Raw genomic sequence first — 21798 nt, 5'->3', positions numbered from 1 at the left:
AGCATTGAGTGAAGTTATAGGCACTTTTCACATAACTGGTTCTAACATGTAATTATGACAAATTTTTTAACTGCCTCTCATTAGATAATAAAAAAAAGTTTTGTTTTTGTTACTCTTAATCAGTCTATGTAGATTAAATCAACTTTGCTGAGAACTCTGAATGCAATAAAATTAGCAGATTAACATACCTCTTCTTGCTTCCACTGTACTAGCTGGTATAATTACCAGCTTTTCTGTATTCTATGCTGAGCCATTCAGCAAGATTCCCTGCGGATTTTGATCGATCTACAACCATAGTTTCAATCGGAATTACTGGTGTGATATGGAAAACTATACCACTCAATGTGAAAAGGGCCTTAGTGGTGTTTGACTGTATAATTTTGGTTTTGTGGAACCTGTTGATGAACAACAACGTCAAGGATTACTTTATTATATACAGGTCGAGCTGGCAGAGTTTTTCCGGGTGTTTGTATCAGAATGTTCACAAAGAAGCACTATGACATGCAGGCCAAGTACGATATGCCACAGATGAGAATTTCTCCACTTGAAAAAATTGTGCTGGAAGTTAAATTTATAGGCAAGTGTATCATCATCATCATGTACATTTCTATTTCTGATGAGATCTTTTTCCACATTTTTTGTATATAAAACCCATTTTTTGTCTTTGATGACTTTTTCTGCATGAGCACCCTTCATCAAACTACTTTAAATATATATAGAGAGAGATTGAGATAGAGAGAAATAACTACTAGTTATAGACTGCAACTTGCTGAAATGCTGAGCAATAATGAGCAGGCCCGTAGCCAGGGGGAGTTCTGGGGGTTCGAAAGAACCCCCCTTTTTGCTGAAAAAAGGTCCACTCTGGGTAAAATTTGACATAAGTACATTGGGATTTTTCGGTAAAAGGTCCACTTTTTCAGAAAAAGAACCCCCCCCCCTTGAAATTGCTGGCTATGGGCCTGATGAGTAATTGGCATAGTAACTTGTATTCATTGTTTTGGTAACGATTGAGAGAACCTATAAAATGTTTGTACTCACTGCAATTCTGATTATCATAAATAATATTCTAGCAATAGACTGGGTTCCCATCCCTAGATCGATCCAGCAGGATTGGTCTAACTCCAGTTGGGTCCACACTAAATATTGCTATCAAGTTAAGTGGCTGTCACGCCTACCGATCATCTAGGGGGTAATTATTCATGCACACTCGGTCTCTGCTAGTTAATTACCCCCTAACAGCCTTACTAGGCATGACAGTCAATTAAGCCGGTTAAGTTGATGGCAATTTAGTAAGAATCCCTGTGGAGATAGGTCGATCCAAAGTTAGACGATAGTCTCTGGGAATGGTCCCTTAGCCATCATTCTCAGTGCAGTGGTGCTGTGAATGATAACAATTATATTAGTTAACTCGGAAAATGCAAAGTCTGAGCTTTCTGCCTCTCTGGTTGAGTAGATTTTTTTGAAACTGAAAATTTGTTCACGCAAATATGTTTAGTTGTACAGCTGATGTAGTAACTGAGTTATATTTGATGGAACATGACAGTCGGTTGAATTTTTATAATATGTGGCATTGAAATTAAAATAAGATATATAAGATAGTGAATGTTTATTGTGGAATGTGTTTTCAGGCAAGAAAATAGCACCAGAGCTTCGCCCAACTGAGTTACTTCTGCAGACCATAGAACCACCAGATATTGACAACATATATGCTGCTATAGAGATGCTGGCAAACTTGGGAGCCATCGAAGGTAACAAAGATTATTAGTTAGTTAATTGTCTTGTAATATGTGCTGATTTTTATGGAATGTTGATTGGAAGTGCTAGACATTTAATTATATTTACAAAAATTTTGCAAAAAAAAAAGTGAATTCTTTAGATAAATTTATCAATTTACAGACAATGATGAAAATGCCAGCATCACAACCCTGGGTATGTTAGACATGCGACTGCCTGTGAATCTACACCTGACATGTGTCATCATGTTTGGTGTTCTTTTTGACTGTCCCTGTGATGGCATTATAATGGCAGCATCCTTACAAGCCAAAGATCCATTCACCATGCCAACAAAGAAGATTCTGAAGGAAGATGCACAGTTCATCCAGTCTTTGCATTTTAGCTCCAGTGCTCGCAACAAGTTTGATAGGGGCTACTACAGTGAGCCTATTATGCTGAGGCAAATGTTCCTAGAATGGCTTAAAACTGCTAGAAGAGGGCAGGAAGGTAGAAATACTCATAAAAATGTACGAGCAGACTTCTGTCATATGTACCATGTGGATAGCAAGAGGCTGGGTCTTCTTGAAAATCTTGTGCAAAATCTTGCTACATGTTTGCTGTCATTTTTACCAGAGGGATCAAAGAATGCTCTTGATGTGCAGATGCTTTTGGATGCTTTAAATCAAAAGGGCAAGATTCAAAGTCAGGACACTTCTAGGAGGGTTTTGTGGGGAAAAGGAAGGAAAGGTGTAGCTGGTCATTTGTCCTCAGAGAAAGAATGGCTTAGCATATTTTCCAAAGATATGGGATTGCTTCAAACCATATTAACAGCTGGTCTTAGCCCAATGGTGGCCTTTGGGAAAGTACATGAAGGAGAGCAAGACAAGGAAGGTATTAGACGAAAAGCTTTGACAGAAGCAATGAAGAAGGCTGGTGTAGATCCTACAACCTCTGTGGCATTGGTTAATCCCCCAACCATAATGCTGAAGAAACCAGATTTTGCAACTCAAATTTTGAAAAAGATTGCAGATCCTGATGCTGTGAGGTTTATTGCTTCAGGGAATATAATTTTAGATTATAGTAATGCCATCAAAGCATCAAACAGAGGAGTTATAAGAGATATCCCATTGAAAGCTCACCTCCTATATCAGTTTGGGGAAGGCAACAGAACCTTCTTAGTAGAAATGCCTGAAGAATTGAATGCCAGTAACATAGAGCAGCAAGAAAGTGAATGTGACGATACAGAAAATGGTTCCAAAAACACTGATCATAGCAATGAAACTTTTAGCAGTAGAACTGAACTACGCAGCCCAAAGCAGCCATACCGAATCATATGGACAATTCTCAGTACAGCAGGGGCTCCTTTGAAGACCCCAGGAGTAGTGTGCCAGGCTCTTCCTTGTTGGAGGAACCCTATAGGGTTTTCTTGTGATACCGCAATGCAGGAACACTATGGGGTATTCTATAATTTCGTTTCCGGTAGTAAAAGTTCTGCCTGGGTTGAGGGATTTACTGCTCTACCATGTGAATATGACAATCTTTGGGCTATGGTTCTCCTGCTTACCTTTCACAAGTGCAGATATGGAGCAACTTGGAAAGTTGATGTAGAGAGTGGACGCATGGTATCAGCCACCATCTTTGAACATGAGATGAAATTCACAAAAAAGCACCCATTGACCCATCCAATCCTCCTGAAGATAAATGAAGTGAGACAAAAGGTTTCAGGTTCCCTTGAATTTCTCCCTAATGTGAGTCCATTGTTGAAAGAGCTTCACGACTTGGTGGAAACTGCCAGTATAGCTGCAAGCCCGGATGGCGATAATGCAATAGCTGGTGGTGATGACAGTAGAAATATGGAGAAAATCAGTGAATTGGAAGATATGACTATGACTGAAATAGCATTAACAGAGAGTGCTGGTGATGGGTCTGAGAGGTTGGAAAAAATGGATACAGTTAATCCAAAAACATCCTCAAGCAAGAGAACAAAAAAGAAAAAAGAAAGAAAAAGAAAGGATACCACTACTGTGACTGTCAATGCATTTGCACCAGAAACAGGGGTCTTTACATACTTGGTGCCTTATGATACTAGGGTATTTGATGAAACTTATATAAAAACTTTGCGAGAGACAATGAAGACAATTCAACCTTGTAGTGCCTTAGCTTCAGATGCATTGAAGAAACTTGCAGCATTGGAAGGGGAAGAAGAAAGAGAAGAAGACCATGGAAGGGAATATCTACACAAAGCAAGTGAAGACGAACTACTTGACTGTATTATTGCAGTACTAGAACTGCACAAACCACCTACAAACACTGCTTCTTTCAAAGAACTTAGCAGAACCCCTAGTGTGAAGAGATTGGCTGATCAGCTGCGAGGCCAGTCATTTGGTGACTTTTCTTGGCAAAGGTTTTTTGATAAAATGATAAAACAAGGTTTACTTCATGTTACTCTTGACAAGGAAGGGGAAGATGTAGTAGTTCAGCTGCCAACTTCTGATATAATGTTACAAGGACAACCATCATCACGTAACTTAGCACAGCAAGATGTGCTTGATGTTACGACTGCCAAGAATGGAGAAGATGAAGCAGTAGCTCTTCCAGTTTCTGATATCGTGCTACAAGGACAACCATCATCTGTTGAATTTGCAGAGCAAGATATGCTTGGTATTACATATGTCAAGACTGCAGGGGATGCAGTAGTTGATATTCCAGCTTCTGATGTGAAACAAGGACAACTATCATCAGAAGAATTATCACAGCTAGATTTGCTTGATTTTGCATTTGTCAAGAATGCAGAAGATTCAGTAGTTGATCTTTCACCTTCTAGGACAATGTTTCAAGGAAAACCACAATTAGAAGGAATGGCAAAACAAGATATGCTTAATGTTACTCTTGTTCAGAATGGAGAAAATGCTGCTATTGTTGAGAGACCGTCTTCTTGTACAATGTTGGAAGAGTATGGTCAGTTGGGCACACTGACAGAGGTATCCAGTGCACTGAACAACCAATATCATGCTGATTTGGCCAAAAGTATTGAATCTGTGTTGCAAACCTCTAGGTCCCCAGTTACATTGTCTTGTTTGAAAAAGCATCCTGATGTAGGGAGTCATTTGTTCTTGGTGATAGAACATGAACCATCTTACACATTAACCAAGTGCATTGAAGAACATGGACATTTGTTTAGGATGGTAAAGATCTGGAACACTGAAGCTGTATGTTTGAACAAAGCAGAGGATACAGATTGTGCTAATGTGACACCATTTGTCACCTTGAGCCATATTGAAGGTGCCACAGAGCCTACCATTCAGTCCAGTATGTTAACTGTTGACCCAAGTGGCCCAAGCCAGTTTCATGATGCTAAAAGGGCACACATACAGGTTGAGTATAAAAAGCATGAAAAAGGTGGAGTTGATGCTGCTGGGGCACTTGTCATGGAGGAAGACGGGGAAGATAAAAAAATTGGCAATAAAGCTTCAGGAGCTCCTGCTGTTGAGACACATAGGAAATGTGATGTTAAAGTTTCTGCAATGCCTCATATGGAGCAAAAGATTAAAGCTGAAAAAAAGCTTAAAGCACATGCTTCAAAGATATCATGCATGACACCTCATGGCCCTGATTTGAATGATGAAAAAGATGAAGCTGCTGGACTACCTACTGTGGAAGCACAAATGAAAGATGAAAATACCAAGAGGGAAGTTACCTTTGTTTCCAGTGTGCCATCACAGGGTCTTGGATTTGGTGGTGGAAAAAGTGCATTACCAGTTAGCCCAAGGCATTTCGGTTTAGGGGTTAAAGAGACCTGCATTCTACCTGGGAGTGAAATGCAGACTGGTATGACAAATGAAACCCATACAGATCATAGTGCTTTTGATCAGGAGAAATACATCTTGACTCAGCAAATAGTTGAACACTTATCACAGGTGAAGGAGCCAGTATTGCTTTCAGCCTTGGGTACAGTGCCTTCTGTAAGATGTATTGTACTGAGCATAAGAGCCAAACATAAAAAGGGTTTCAAGCTGAAGGATCACCTCTTAGAAAATAACCAGTTCTTGTTGAGTCATGTGAAAGGTGCTGATTTTGTGCAGATAAAAGATGTCAAAAGGATGCAGGGAGTATCTGCAGTGCCTCCTTTGGAGAAAAAGATGAAAGATGAAGAAAAGATTAAGGCACATGTTACAATAAAACAATTCATGACCCCTGGCTCTGGTTTAAACTTTGAAAACGATGAAGCATATGTTGCTGGGGCACTTGTCATGGAGGAAGACAGGGAAGATGGAAGAACTGGCATTGAAGCTTCAGCAGCACCTGCTATGGAGACACAAGGGAAATGTGATGTTAGATTTTCTGAAATGCCTTATATGGAGAAAAACAATAATAGCAAAGAAAAGCTTAAAGCACATGCTACAGTGATGTCATGCATGACATCACACGGCTCTGATTTAAATGATGAAAAAGATGAAGCTGCTGGACCACCTACTGTGGAGGCACAAATGAAGGATGATGAAAATACCAAGAGGGAAGTTACCATTGTGCCATCACAGGGTCTTGGTTTTGATGGTGGAAAAAGTAAAGGTAACTCTGTTGAAGCACCTAAAGAAGAGATACAAAGGATAGATGATATAAAACCAAAGACGAAAGTGACAATGGTTCCCTATGTAAAACCACAGGACCAGATGGTTAATGGAAATAACAAAGTTGATGCAGCACATGCTACAAAGATACCATGGATGATACCTCATGGCTCTGATTTAAATGATGAAAAAGATATAGCTGCTGGACCACCTACTGTGAAGGTACAAATGAAAGATGATGAAAATACCAAGAGGGAAGTTACTGTTGTTTCCAGTGTGCCATCACAGGGTCTTGGTTTTGATGGTGGACAAAGTGAAGGTAAAGCCGCTGAAACAACTGCTGTGGAGAAACAAAGGATAGATGATATAAAACCAGAGAAGAAAGTGACAGTGATTCCCTGTGTGCAGTTATCAGAGAGCCCAGGTCAGTCTGCTGATGCCCCTCAGCCCAGTGCATTACCTGTTAGCCCAGGTGGTCCAAGCCAATTTGTTTTTGATGTTAAGGAGGCCTGCATTGTAACTGGGAGTGAAATACAGACTGGTTTCAAAAATGAAACCCACAGAGATCATAGTGCTTTTGATCAGGAGAAATTCACTTTAACTCAGCAAATAGTTGAACACTTATTACAAGTGGAGGAACCAGTATCCCTTAGTACACTGGGTACAGTGCCCTCTGTTAGATGTATTCTTTTAAGCATAAGAGCCAAATATGAAAAGAATTTTAAACTGAAGAATCACCTCTTAGAAAATAACCAGTTCTTGTTGAGCCATGTGAAAGATATTGATTTTGTGCAAATGAAAAATATCAAATACATCTTGACACGGGAAATAGTTGAACACTTATCAAAAGTTAAGGAGCCAGTATTGCTTTCAGCCTTGGGTACAGTGCCTTCTGTGAGATGTATCCTTCTAAGCTTAAGAGCCAAACATAAAAAGAATTTTAAGCTGAAGTATCACCTCTTAGAAAACAACCAGTTCTTGGTGAGCCAAGTGAAAGGTGTTGATTTTGTGCAGATGAAAGATGTTATTGGAAGGAAACAGGGAGTTTCTGCAGTGCCTGATATGGAGAACAAGATGAAAGACGAGGAAAAGCTTAAAGCACATGCAACACCTCATGGCCCCGATTTGAATGATGAAAAAGATGAAGCTGCTGCGCCACCTACTCGCAAAGCACAAATGAAAGATGATGAAAATGCCATGAGTGAAGTTACCATTGTTTCCAATGTACCATCACAGGGTCTTGGTTTTGATGGTGGAAAAAGTAAAGGTAACTCTGATGAAACACCTACAGTAGAGAAACAGAGTATAGGTGATGTAAAACAAAAGAAGAAAGTGACAATGGTTCCCTATGTAAAACCACAAGACCAGGTGGTTAATGGAAATAACAAAGTTGATGCAGCCAATTTAGTGACAGTGAAAACTCTCCCCATGAATCATGAGCCACCTGTTGGAGCCAGGTTGAAGGAGACTGGACAGTTGTTAGATGAAGACTATCAGTATTTTGCTCAGTTGGTGAAACAGCATTTATCTAGATGGGAGCAGGACTCATATGGGGCCATGACACTGAGCCAGCTTGAGGAGAAGGCTGACATCAGGGAGCAACTGAAGCTCATGAGAGAGAAATGCAGTGCTGGTTTGGAATTGAGAACAATTTTTAGAAGGCTTGGTAAAACCTTTGCATTAGATGACAATGGGGCTTTGAGGTTTACAAGGGCCTGTATACAAAAGGAAACATATGAGAGAGATAAACAGCTCTTGACTCAGTTAGTCAAGAGTCATGTAACAGCAACCATATTGCCAATAAGCCTGGAAGTGCTTGCCCAACAGGCAGATATAGAGAGGCAGTTGAAAAAGATGGAAATCTACAAAACCATGAAATATACACGTGATGAAAATATAGATTTGGTTGACGTACTCGGAGGCTGTGGGGACACCTTTGAAGTCATAGAAAGTAAAAAGAAGTTTCTTGTAAGATTATCTAGTGCTGAAGTGAAGACAAATGCAGAATCATTTGAAGAAGACAGAATTAGGTTGGGGCTGTTAGTGAAAAACCACTTGTTAGAAACAGGCAATGGTTGGCCAATGAAGCTTGTCGAGCTTTGTCAGAAGGCTGATGTGAAGGAGAAACTGCTTTTCATGAAGGCCAAGTACAACAGGAATGATCTGAACTTGCTTCACATTATTTCCATTTTTGGGGAAGTCTTTGTGTTGCAAAATGTAGACCAAATGGAGGCTGTAAGGTTAACAAAATCTGCATTAAGAAGGGAAAAGGAAGTGTTAGATACAAAACTGTTGAAGATAGCAAACAGAAAATAGCACAGCTTGAGGAACTCCATTTGCCATGTGGTTATGCAGTTGGCTGTGATTAATCACCAAGTTGATGGAAGGAAGGGGATGAGAATTCTACAAAAAAAATAATAATAATGAAATAAAGAAATAATAAGTATAAATATGATAGACATTCTCAAAGAAAATGTTGAGAAATTCATATTCATTACTGTTGTTGGATTGGAAGGAGTTTTAACAAGGCAGCAGAGCTGTCAAATCATATTTAGACAGGGCATCTTGGGTTGATTGTAGATTCATTGTGTGCTTCACTATATGAAGATGTTTACTAATTCCTGTTTTAGCCAAAAATGTTTGTTAGGGTATTTTTAAAATATTGTTTCTTTCCATGGTTTGTAAATAATTTACTTTCATATTTTAAACTGTGATGGAACTGAGATGTATAATATTGATAATTTTGAAATGTTAAATTTTGATATAATTTAATGCAATCATTAATACATTCTGTGATAGTTCAATCAGCATTATTTTAAATCAGAACAGAACTTTGCCATTGAAAATAGTTTATTCTTAAGAGTAGGTGTGTCATATCCATTATATAAGAAAAATACAATTGGTCCAAACTAGAGGCTATTCATTCATTAAAATCTTCACAGTTTGTCTTGTTTATATACATATGTCCTTAAATAGCATAAGATTTAAGCTTCATATTCTGCGTATTAACAAATCAGATGTATTTTTTCTTTGTAGTATCAATGACTCACTGAATTAGGCTCTAAATATTTTCACATAAGCTTTGGCTGGATTTAAATATAAGAATTAAACAAGACAGAATAGAATGTACCTAACCAGTCATGAAGACTGCACTGTCAACATTGCTGCTGATATAATGTTCTCTACAATACAATATGATATGTGATTATCAGTTATTTTGAACTGTATAATGTTGTGCCAATAAATTTTAAACATCATTTAATGGTATATTTTATGTATACTGTATTCAGTATATACAGTGAAAAGCAGTTTGAGTGGAACCTTGATGGCTCTAAAGCCCTCAAGCTCTTTCTCTGTCTCTCTGTCCTATCTTCATAACATAGTGACACTATTCTTTTTATAGAAATCAAGGGAACTATGCAATAGAACATCCACATTTCTCACATGTATACCCTGATGCTCAATTAGACTAATATTGGTCACATCCATATACCCTCAGACTGCAAAGAAATCAAAATTTTAAGGATGAACTTGCATCAAGAATCCAAAAGACCATGATTTATGTAGACATACCTGAACAGCATAAGCATTGATCAAAACTATCCTCCTTTGTCAAGGGGCATCATAAGGAATTTGGGTTGAAAATAAAAAACCCAATCTTTCTAGCCATACACTGTATATGATAGAACAGAATGAGACTGCTGGGCACTTGTAAGATTTTCAGACATACTCAAACCTAGTGAAGGGCCAACTCTCAGTATATCCCTGCACATATATTATAAATGTATCCCTCTATCCTTCAATTTTTGTACAATTGGCAACAGGAAATCTAGTCTATAGGTTGTCCATCAATATCCTTTCAAAACATTTCCATAATTGCAGGTGTGATTTATGTTAACTTAATAGATTTTGTTGAAAAGTCTAAAGTGATAAATGTCCAAGTCCGCTAACCACACTAAATGTGCCAATTTTTCCTAGGTTGTCAGTAAAAAGCATAACTATTTGTCCTTTTGGAACAATTAAAACCTTCTAACCAGTAGGAAGGCCTATGTTGCTGGTACTAAGATAAGCTGATGGATGCAGGTAAAGAATCCTAATATTATATTGTATGCATCGCTACTGCTACCAGAGAACTGAGGGAAAGTATTAGACTTGGTGTGTGATGTGAAAAAAATCACAAGCCTACACATTCGATTGCTGCCAAGACTTTTACAAAATAAAGCTTTCGATGATCCATTTACAACATTATGCATTAATACTTATATATATACAAATAAATGGATTTCATTTTAAAGATACCAGTATAAAACAAACAACCACAGGGCTATAACCTCTTGTGCATCTCTCACACGACTCCCACATTTCAGTGTCACTGTGTTAACAACTTTATCTAACTAAACTTAGTCTAACAACTAATCTGAAGATTGTGTGCACAGGAGCACACTCTGCACACGCTGTAATATTTAGGTCTTCAATGTAAACATAAACAGCAATGCAGCATTATCAACATTACTTAAAGAAACTATGTAACTTGGCTACATGGTGAGAAGAAATAAAAAATAATAAACAGCATAAAGTAACCCCTCCCGAACTCTTCATACATAATCACTGCGTGAGATGGATGTTGTAATTAACAATGTAACCTTTTCCATGTCAGGATAAAAGGTCTTTCAGTACAGAATTGCAACAGACTTTAAAAATCATATGTACTTGTAGACCCAATTTACATATTTAATAGTTTAGGCAAATGCTTGGGCCCAATTTCATCAATGATGGACCTTTCTATCCTATGTATAGGCAGGTTACACATATAAAATGGAATTGTTGCATTTGTGAATTCCTTTAGAATGTTTTAAAATTGAACATAAGTATATGTGTCATGGGATATACTCACTCATCAAAAAGTAGACAAGGCACCAGATAAGATTGGTAGCTCCAGCATACACCCAACAATACATACATACCTATTCTTGGATAAATCTCACAAAAAGCTGCTTCTTTTGTTATTATGCTGAACATACAAGGTTGCCAACTGGAGTAATTACTACTATTTTCAACACATTTAAAAATAAGTTCGTAGTGTTTAAAACCTGGCCCCAGGTTAGGACATGATAAACAATGGATTTACTCACTCTGAGAGTTTAAACTGCAGGCAGTCCTGTTTAAAGATCTCATTTACACACAAATCACTCACTAAATCTAAACAAAATGCATTAGTTCCCAAAATATCTTTTGTTAAAACAATCCAAAAAATATTTTGAAAACAAGGTGGGTTCATTTCAGAGAGTATGTCTTTTCTGCGGTACTAAAATTTCGAGAAAATTTTAAATCAATACATTTATATCATAGCGCAACAAAATGCAACATGTTTCAAAATAGACACTACTTCCTGCCACTTATTAACCTTAAAAATACAACTGACATTGGCAGAAGGTTAAAGTTTCCTTCCTTACTCTACAACATGAAGTCGGTGATTCAGCAAAACACATTTCTTTGTGCCCATAAGAAAATAATTTCTTAAATAAATAAAAAAAAAAAATTTTAAAAAATGAACACTTGGATTTATTCTATTAGCACCATAAGATCACTTAACCATCAGCTGTTGTTAATGACAGTGTTCATTTATGTCTATCACCACCGCTTTTCGCCAGCCAAACAAGAAGTATCCTGTCCCAGCTCCTAATGCTACTGCTAGACACAGCCATATGTTGTAGGTCATGAATACCAGCATTAAGAAATAGGATACAACCACCTGAATAACATGGAGGAGGGTCTGGATGAAGTGGGCTTTGCTACACATCCGTGGTCTGGAAATTATAATCATGAAATAAATCTTTAAAAAGAACTGAAGTGCATGTAGAAGTATAAAAGTGTGAACTTTGTGCTTTGTCAGTAAAAAATACAAAATGACATGTAATGTGAATAGAAAAAAGATAATCAAATCTACTCAATATGATTTAATGTCAAATAACATTTCATTTTGAACAACTGTATGGTGCCATCTTTATTTTTATCTATAATCATGAAGCAAAAGGAGGCATAAATACCAGTTATACTGGGAAAAATCCTAAAACACATTCAAAACTAAAAAATATTTATACCAATTTTTTTTTTTAATCAAAATGGGACCACTGACAAATAGAAATGTATTATGTCATGATTACAATGAAAGTCTAACCAAAGTTGTCGCTGTCCTCCCCCACTCTTGAACTCCTAGACTAATTTTCTTTCAAATTACTAGGCATGGAGGTCATGTTGGACAACTGTTTTCCCCTGTAAAAAAAAAAAAAAGAAAAAAAAAAAAAAAAAAAAACTGCTTCAAATGCAAAATTCTAACTTACTGTACAGTTGCATGTGTTTCTGTGACCATAGCATCAGTATATGCACTGTTATAGGATCGTGCTCTGGTCATCACATTGTGTTTACGCAGTAAATGCTCCCTCAGAACCTTGAGACCCTCATACAATGCAGCCAGAATGAAGATTCCTATGCAGGATCCTACCATGGCTAAAAGGGAGATAATCTTGAAAGTTGAGTATTTCAAAATATGCAAATTAAAAGATGAAAGTTCAGTGAAAATTTTATATTGGTACAATACATTTTCTTAATGTCAAAATACAGTAATTATCAATAATATATCAACAGCCATAGTCAAAGTAAAGATAAACATGAAACAAGTTATATACATGTGAATCATAGATCAAAGACTGCAGCAAGAAGCAGAGGAACAGACTAGGGAATGACATTTTTTATTTTTCCTGGCTAAGCTGACAGCTCATAGCCTTCTGAATCAATAATAGTAAAATGGATGACAAAATGAATGTACAATCAACAGTACTTGATGCTATCTAAAATGTTCATTGTCCAAAAATGTTATGAAAACCAGTCTTATCTGCAAATTGATCAGAGCACAGGCTCAGCAATGGAGACAACAAATACTGCACAAGGTTTTTCTAGTTTTTTCTTACCTCCAACTGTATGTGTCTGCCACTGATAAAACAATATTGTCTCCATGACTCCTGTGTGGAAATACATCTAGAATAAAAACATTTTATTCTAAATCAATTTAATTTCGTGAAGTTCTCAATTGGTATGTAAAGTTAATTTTTGACACTAATTATTTTTTACAAATTGAGTGTAATTTCATTAAATACAACTATTTGATTTCTACCAGCAAATCTATTCATAAAATGCCACAACAGCCATACATGCAGTTCTTTACTTATATATATAAACTTTCTATTCATAAATTGATTTGAATCTTTGTATTTTTACATTTTGACAAGTGGTTTCATCGATAAACCAGCACTATTGACCGCAGTTAAATTTATAATAAGCCATCTAAGAAGCATCTTCAAGAAACTATAGTGACAATAAGTTGTAACGTCTTTTCAATTTTTATTAATTTTTCAATATTCTAATCCCGAATCCTTTTATAACTGTATTTTGTTTATTTACAAGAGAACCTGAGCTTACACACACAGAAAAAGGGAGAGATCATGGACAAATGTTGATGATAATTACTGCCTGTCTTACATTGAGGAAATCAATCATATCCTGCAGCAGAAGTATGCCATTACCACCCTGAGTCTTTCATCAAAGAATGAGCTGACATATCAATACAAAAGACAATTAAGCTCCTGGATTTGCCAAGAAACTTTGGGTTGCTATTTTTGCCTTTCCTATAATGTGTAAGTGCTCAAAATGCATTTATGAAATGATGATTTACTTAATTCATGATAGAGGTCTATACATATGATGGTAGATTATCTCCAACCCACACAATAAAGCAGAGTTGGAGTCAACAAGTGTTATGGCAGGTTAAATACAGTGTATAGGATTGAATATGATGTAAGACAGTCAGTATTCACTACATATTTAATTGATCTCTCTTGATCCTTCTCTCTCTCTCTCTCTCTCTCTCTCTCTCTCTCTCTCTCTCATCACAAACCAAAAATCCGGGCATTTGCACTGATGTAGTTTTTATATTTACTGTAACACATTATCATTTTCTTTTACTTACTAATTGTTACACGTATATTGAACAGTAATTATAGCTATAATCTACAGTATACTGTCACCATTATTTTCATATACAGGAATACAGGTAGAATTATTCCTGACCTTCATTTCATGGTTCATGTTCATTCCTAGATCACTGCCCATGTTGTGTCCTGCGTGGGGGTCTCCGATACTACCGCTTCCCATATCGTGCCCCGCGTGTGGATCTACTGTGTTGTATGTTGCGTTGCCCATATCATGGCCTGCATGTGGGTTTATGGTCACAGACATATTGTGCATGGAATGATTCTAGAAATAGAATAAAAAAACAGCATGGATTAATTTTAAAGAGATGTCATTAATGTTTTACCTGTAAAATATGTTTGAAAATCTTCCATCATAGGTTTTTGCAAAGCAGTAATTTTCTCTTATTGCAAAAAATCGATTTCTTCACGTATAACCACCTATCGTAAAAATTTCATCAAAACTTGTGAAGAATTTTTTAAAATATAACAAACCACTAACATAAAGACCAACTGATGCACAGATATACCAACACTAATGAAAATGTAGCCTCCACTGGTGAATGTACCAACAAAGCCTGACAAGATGGGACATATGAAGTGACACCTGCTATAACCTGACCGGGAATGTGGTCTTGGCTAGGACAGTAAGGCTAAACTTCTATCTCTCAAGACTGAAGAGATAAGCTTTATATATATATATCCCTAGTATATAGAGTCAGCTAAGGAGTGGTCATCTCATACCTTTAGAATTAAACCCCAAATGTAAATATCATGGCAAAATTCACACCAAGGCTAAAGTGCCCTCTGTGGATGGGTGAAGTGGTGGTAGGGTAGGGAGGGGTGCAGAGACTTTAAGTAGCACAGCAAGCCTGTCAACTGAGATCACAGTACAAAATTAACAATTAAATTTTGGGGGATGTTCAGCTCTTTATAGATTGTGAAACTTGTTTGAAGCTTATAGAATGTTAAATGCATTGTTCTCACCGGACCATATGTACCCAATATGTGGAACACATAGATGTGCAATAACTACCTACTATCAACTGAGACCATCTTTTTGGTTATCTGAGACACTGGCCAGGACTATCCTAGAGACACACTTGTATCATGTGATGTGTGTTTATTAAATGTGATGTAAATTGATTTTATATATAACTGCCAGACTGGCTAGCTGAATGACCACCCAGACAAGCTTACTGACCACTGTCAGTCACTGTGGTCAGTGTGGGTCAGTGCACGGTCACAGTGGACTGCATTTGTCCAAAATCTCTCATTTGTGAGCACTGGTTTGTTAAAATATGATCTCAAGATAAGGCACATCAGTCTGGAAGATATCAGACTAGTGCCATCTCTATAAAAACACAAAAAGACAGCATTCATCGAGATAAGAAATGCACTAAGTAGCTATAAAGATAAAGGCAACTCATCTCAGATAAACTGGCATAAACTGATAGTCATTCTATACTATCTCAGACCAAAAAATAAATAAATAAATAAATAAATAAATAAATAAATAAATAAACAGATAAAAGAAGGTAACTACAAAGGAAACAGAAAGGGGAAAGAGTAACTGCTCACTGGGCATTGGCTACATTAACATTACAACAGTTTTACAACAAAATCTGTTGGAGATTACACTGTGCCGAGACATGCTGTGGAATGAACACATGCGACAATACAAGCTGGGTATGTGGCAAACAATCGGTAACAATTACAAAGCCGCAGCATTCAATGGTCAATTTTCCATAATAAGTACCTTGGTGTATGTCTACTCATGATGCCTTATCTCTAGCCAGGGAGAGCAGTAGACCTTTTAATCTTTCCACTCGGTTGATGACAATGGTTAAAAGGCTAAAGAGTCACGTCATTTAAATTAAGCCTATGGAGGCTGTGTTCACAGTAGAACTAAGTTAGATCATAGCCAGTTTATATTATATATGACAGCTAGGTTTCATATTCTAAGGCAGTGCTGTTGTGTCTTTATGTATCAAATATAATATTAAATATATTTTTTAAAATTTTATCTAAACACTTTACTTGATTGTCATCTCATTTCATTTAATGCATTTTACAATTGTATTTATCTATAATTTATCGCACAATCCATATCTAATTTTATTTAGCTGCAAATAAATAAATAATTAAACTCAGACCGCAATAATATTCTGACTTCCTAGACCTGAAAGCTGTGCACATATCCAAAATGTCAAGTCGTTTCTTGTAACACCAGATGGTTATAAAAGCCAGTCTATGTAGCTTGGCACTCAGAAAAAAAGGTTGAAAATTGATGTTGATGAAAGTTGATGTCATACCAGTATACTGACAGTGCTTCCAAAGCCATGGGATACATGATCCATGACAACTGATTTTTGTGACTTCCTTTCATGATCTGACAAAAAGCATCCCTTGTTACAGATCAACTCTGTTATTGAAACTTACCAGTAGATCAAGGAACAAATTTAATATACAAATTGTGTGTTTTTGTGTGGGGGGTGTCTATCAAACCTACCAAAGCGTTTAATATGGAAGGTTGACACTGCTGGTATCTTCCTGTCTCACTGCTTATTAACAACTATATGTAGAAAGAAAGACGTACATGATGTCGTGACGTATCACGTACATAAACTTATCATTCGATACCCTCATTATGAGGCTGTTCTATACTTCACCTGTGGACTAAATATGGTTTACCTGCATGCACGATTTTAAAAGCATCAACATTTGTGGAAAACTGATCCTGAAGGATATATGTCTCTAAAGGAAAGCAATAAATTTGACAGAGAGGGAGACCTAAAGTAATCTCAACAACATATCTTGTTTAGTTGCCAATGATACGGACATCCAGTCATGTGCACCAAGTCAGATTGCAATCTGCACGCAGGCTGCTGCAAAGTCGAGAAGACAGTTATCTGTTTATTTTGATAGAAATGGTTTGTAGGAACATAACATGATGTTTCTCAAGTATACAATTTTGGCTTATATCTGTATAAATATCAAATGAATGTGGGGAAGGGGGTGGGGGTCAAATATTTGTATTTCACTAAAAATGGATGTGGGCAGGGTGGGTCATGTGCCAGTCACTGCATTAAAAGACGGAAGCTGTTTTTCATGAAAGTGACCCAATTTCAGAGTTGAAAGAATCAAGTGAGAAAAATGCCTGACTAACCAAAAGTACTTACACGGTCAATTAACACTTCTTTCTTAATTCCTACTTATTCTGCTACTGCTTTAGTTCTGAGATAAGTGAGATATTCACCGTGACACGCGTCATAACTTTTATCATCACCCATCTCACCTGCATAAGTGTGCTTATCTATAATGCAGATCACGGAATAGTGAGACTGAATTCCAAGTTGTGTTTTTTTTTTTTGCCTAAAATGCTTTTCTTAAGATTTTTTCCCCAATTTGTCAGTTGAGGTGTGCTGGATCTGTTTTTTTTTTTATTTTGTTTTGACTAAATAACTATATATATTTCACAAGATCAAAAATTATAAATGTGGGCAACATTTTTTTCTATACTTCACACACACTACACTTCAACTTGAACATTTTATAGTAGTTTTGAAAATTTATCACCAAAGTGCAAAATGTGACATTAAACTGAGTCTTTTATGTTCAGCAAATATTATTCAAAAATATTAATGGTATACACATTAATGGTATACATATGTATATGCACACTACTTACCATTGTGACTTGGGATTTTCCTCTTCAGTCCTAGCAGGAGGATACTCTGGCTATTATTTGTCCTGTTTAATGTGGCTGGTGTGTATTTATGTATGCAGCCAACTTTCACTGCTTCGCTGCACTTACTTTGTTGTTATTCAATAAAGTGTTTGTGCAATCAAATCTTTTTCACTGTCCAAAAATCATAAAATCCTGTCAACCAATTGGAATGCAGAATGTGCTCCCATAAACTTTTTTTTGGTTAGTGATTGCCAACCATGATTAATGAGATAACTTATTTTCTGTGGTTAGAAGGAAAAATACTCTTGTCGTGGTGTCTTCTATTGGAAGTGATCTAAATGACACTGAAATTGAAAGAGTATTGACACGCGTTAGACATGCCATTGGCATTAAACATGATGTGTTAAGTTACATAAAATTACATACAGTTCTTAGAAAAAGTAGATAAAAAAATGTAAGAATCAGAAAAACAGTTAATGCTTTTTTTCTTCATTCATCTCCCTTGGGGTAGAGTTACCACAAAGAACAAAGCACTACTTCCTTATCACTTTTCAACCAACCAGTCCCATTCTAACAATGAAAAGGAAACAGAAACAAGGCAACTTAACGTCTAAATGGGACAAATTCAAAACTAGCCATGTCTTTACATTTTTCTTTTCTTTTGTCTTTTCTTTTCTTTAATTTATAATTCTTTTATAACTATTCTTTTCTTTAATTTATAATTCTTTTATAACTATGAACTCATCTTTGATAAATTTGGCATTATTTTGGTTTTTGCAACCTTTAACAAAGCTTAGAGATAAATATCTCTTTTCCTCATAGATCTATGATGTCATATGTACAAGAATTTTATTACAGGTGCAATGATTTCAGTCTTTAATCTTTTTTTATAATATTTATGCTAACATAGGTTGTCAGTGCCCACAGGTCAATCATATTGAAAAGCTTTATCAAAGAAATATATAATTCAGGAATAATATGATCATATATAGTTATGATAGTGATCTGCCTTTTGAGGCAAAAATAAACCAAACAAGTTTAAATCGAAACGGTAACTTTCCTTCCCAGTTTGCTTTTGAAAAATCATATTTAACAGCTTTCCCCCTGCCTCCACCAGACTTACCAATCTTAAATCGTCCTTTTCTGACTGTAACTATAATAAGGGGTACTGGAGGAGATCAGTATTGGTCAGAATTGTGCTGGAAGTGACGTGTAGTGGTGTAAGATGTAAAACTTAGTGGTCATTTTTAGCTGGAGGTGAATGGGGATGAAGACATGGGTTTGGAGAAAAAAGCAGTTATTCCAACAACACAGTAAGATAACATTTCTTCTTTATGCATTTGGGGCAGAGAATACTTGTAGAAACAATAGGCACATGATTTGAAATGTGTCACGGAACTTGAAGGTGCAAAATCGTGCTAAATTTGCAGTCAATTTGTTTTGAAATACATGCTGCATCGACCGTCAGAAGGGAAAAAAAATCCTGGGAGGCTATAAATCGTTGTCATGTGGAATTTTGGCATTTATATAATCTGATATGTCCATATCTAAGTATTTTGGGGTGTTTTATGGTATGTGCTGCAATTATAACGATGTTTTAGGGTCTTTGAAGGACCTTGTGAAAACCAGGAAGTAGTTCGTAACTGACAACAGAGTCGTACCGATCCACAACTACTGTGTGATGATGTAACTGTTTTAAAATATTTTGATGAATTTTTATATCTTTATATGTTCATCTGACATGAAATTCAACACATATAATCACATTAATACACTTTTTCACCGGGGTAGCCACTAATCAGTGACAAATGCCAAGACAAAGGTGACATTCTGAAAGCCTCTTCTGGAAGACGGTCAGAATTTTTCAAGTTTACATTGACGGGCATATAATTTTTCTGTTGTAAGACGGACAAAATAAGGATGGATAAAAAAAGACAATTTGTGAAGACTGTCAGAAAACATCTCTGGATCCACACCTGGTTTTCCAGATATGTACACCATTCATTCCATGACTCCATTTCCAGATCTCATAAGACTTGTGCTATGACCCAGGTTACTTTCAAACTGTGTCAAGATGCCAGACTACTGAGGTTAGGCAGGGAAGGGTGAATATAATTTTTTTTTCGATATTGATTATTTTCCTCAAAAGTTCAACAAGAAGCAATTCATGCACTAAGAATGTGTTCAAAATCCTGGCTTGGATCACTTTAATGTACCTAAAAGTGGACAGGAAATCCTGTGATAATACCAGCATATCAACCTGTTCATGATTCAAATCAATTACCACCATAATAATGTACATGACTCTGAACACTGGATAGCATAATTACAGACTAGTGTTATTCTATCATATAATCAGGGAGGTTTCCATGATGCACATTTGTAATAAAAAGCGAGATTTGCCTTATCTTCAGTAGATATCCCATACCCAAGTTACATTTACATTAAACATCCACATATGGGAGAGCCTTGCCACTTTGCTTCTAAATTCTTCTTTATCATGTACAAGTACATTTTCCTTTTCTTTATTATAAACCCCTGCAGCAATGGAGGGTTTAAATGTAGCATTAAAAAAAAAAAAAAAGCTAAAAGGAGTACTATTTATTGCAAATCATCCCTCCCATCTAAGATGCAAATTAAGTGGTTACAGATCACAACAATCATAAGATTGGTCATGCCCAGGAGCATTCTTTTTAGCCATGCTCTGACTTGCAGATCTTGTGTGTGATGTGTACACTGTAAATGTGATCCAGATCTGTTATGGTAACAATGTCCTGTTAGTAACTGGCTTTGGAAAAAAACTTCCTGGTTTCTGTTTTTGAGGAAACAATTGGCCACATCAGACTAATACATAAATCTACAGAGGACAAATACTGGCTGTACACTGACAGTCAATTAAATTTAAAAACCAATAACTAGTACAAGCCTGCCAATAATTCATAGATTTATCTATTTAGTTTTCTTTCCATCTTCAGAATTATTCATTTACGTTTTATTTTATTTTTCTTTTCAAAAATCATTTTATTTTTACTTCTACAGATAATATCTAAGGCCCCATTCATAGGCAGTCTATACAAAGTTTGGTCAATTTACACAGACAAATAGGAATACTGGTAGGGTTAAATTTATGTGTAAAAGCAGTTTTTACTGACAAAACCAAGACACCTTTACATACCGCATTTGTATACAGGGGAAACATTGTGGAGCTTACATTTTAGCAGTGCAAAGTAGCTTAAGGCAACCTGGGCAAACGCTGGTTGTAAGCTTCATAATGTTTTGCTCTACAAATAACGATCTTTGGACCTAGAATAAAAATATAATACCAGCAATGCCAAAATATACCACACTGTTAAGGATTAACAGACAAGACGAGAATGTTCATAACCGTTTCTGATTGAACATTTGTGCTGTGATCTGAAAGATGGCCATTTATTTTGTTCTCTTCATTGCTCATTATACACGGTGTCTATCTACTAAACCCTAGGATGGGTAGTAGCTTTCGTTTACTTCAATCTCAAAACTGGGGCCCTAATAACTCTAAAATGACATAAGGTAACAACGATAAACCTACCTTTAGACTCCTGGTTTGTTGAAATGGTCCATATGCCGTGCACGTCTACCGCTTGTCACTGTTTGTCCTGAAACAACACTACCAGGATTTGCGTCACGTAACTCCTTGTTGCTGACCCGGAAGTCCTTCATTCAAAGCCCAATTTAGATTTTTCAAAGCCGACGGTCATTCATAAATTGTTTAGACATACAATTTCACTACCATTCGAGTAACCCCAAACTTAAACTTCAT

At 36.4% G+C, this 21798-nt stretch overlaps 2 protein-coding genes across 6 annotated transcripts in view; one reads left to right on the top strand and one right to left on the bottom strand.

The window, feature by feature from the left end:
• Nucleotides 1-9538, top strand: part of LOC112041869 (uncharacterized) — a 69228-nt gene extending 59690 nt beyond the window's left edge. For 2 of the 3 annotated variants that reach the window (XM_087009210.1, XM_087009209.1), the window contains exons 17-19: nt 440-577; nt 1629-1748; nt 1897-9538. In XM_087009210.1, coding sequence (XP_086865336.1) covers nt 440-577; nt 1629-1748; nt 1897-8597 — 6959 coding nt within the window. In that variant the 3' untranslated portion in view covers nt 8598-9538. The remainder of the gene's footprint in view (nt 1-439; nt 578-1628; nt 1749-1896) is intronic. The other variant, XM_087009211.1, reaches the window with a different exon arrangement.
• On the bottom strand, nt 9114-21755 carry LOC106161590 (high affinity copper uptake protein 1). 3 transcript variants are annotated; one of them, XM_024077206.2, is made up of 6 exons: nt 21568-21755; nt 17997-18340; nt 14406-14591; nt 13250-13316; nt 12623-12788; nt 9114-12088 (listed from the first exon to the last, which is right to left on the bottom strand). In XM_024077206.2, the coding sequence occupies exons 2-6, from the start codon at nt 17997-17999 to the stop codon at nt 11887-11889; spliced, it is 624 nt and encodes a 207-aa protein (XP_023932974.1). In that variant the 5' UTR covers nt 18000-18340; nt 21568-21755; the 3' UTR covers nt 9114-11886. The 3 variants fall into 3 exon arrangements, with proteins under 3 accessions (XP_023932974.1, XP_086865365.1, XP_023932976.1); XM_087009239.1 differs by lacking the exon at nt 21568-21755 and adding an exon at nt 19120-19144; XM_024077208.2 differs by lacking the exon at nt 17997-18340 and having other exon boundaries at nt 21568-21715.
• Nucleotides 21756-21798: the final 43 nt, after the last annotated feature.

Source organism: Lingula anatina, chromosome 3 (assembly GCF_051362555.1).
Source record: "Lingula anatina isolate TDL-2025a chromosome 3, LinAna3.0, whole genome shotgun sequence".
In the NCBI taxonomy this organism is placed as follows: domain Eukaryota; kingdom Metazoa; phylum Brachiopoda; class Lingulata; order Lingulida; family Lingulidae; genus Lingula; species Lingula anatina.
The sequence above is the reverse complement of the archived record's forward strand: the minus strand, read 5'-3'. Positions and strand labels throughout refer to the sequence as shown.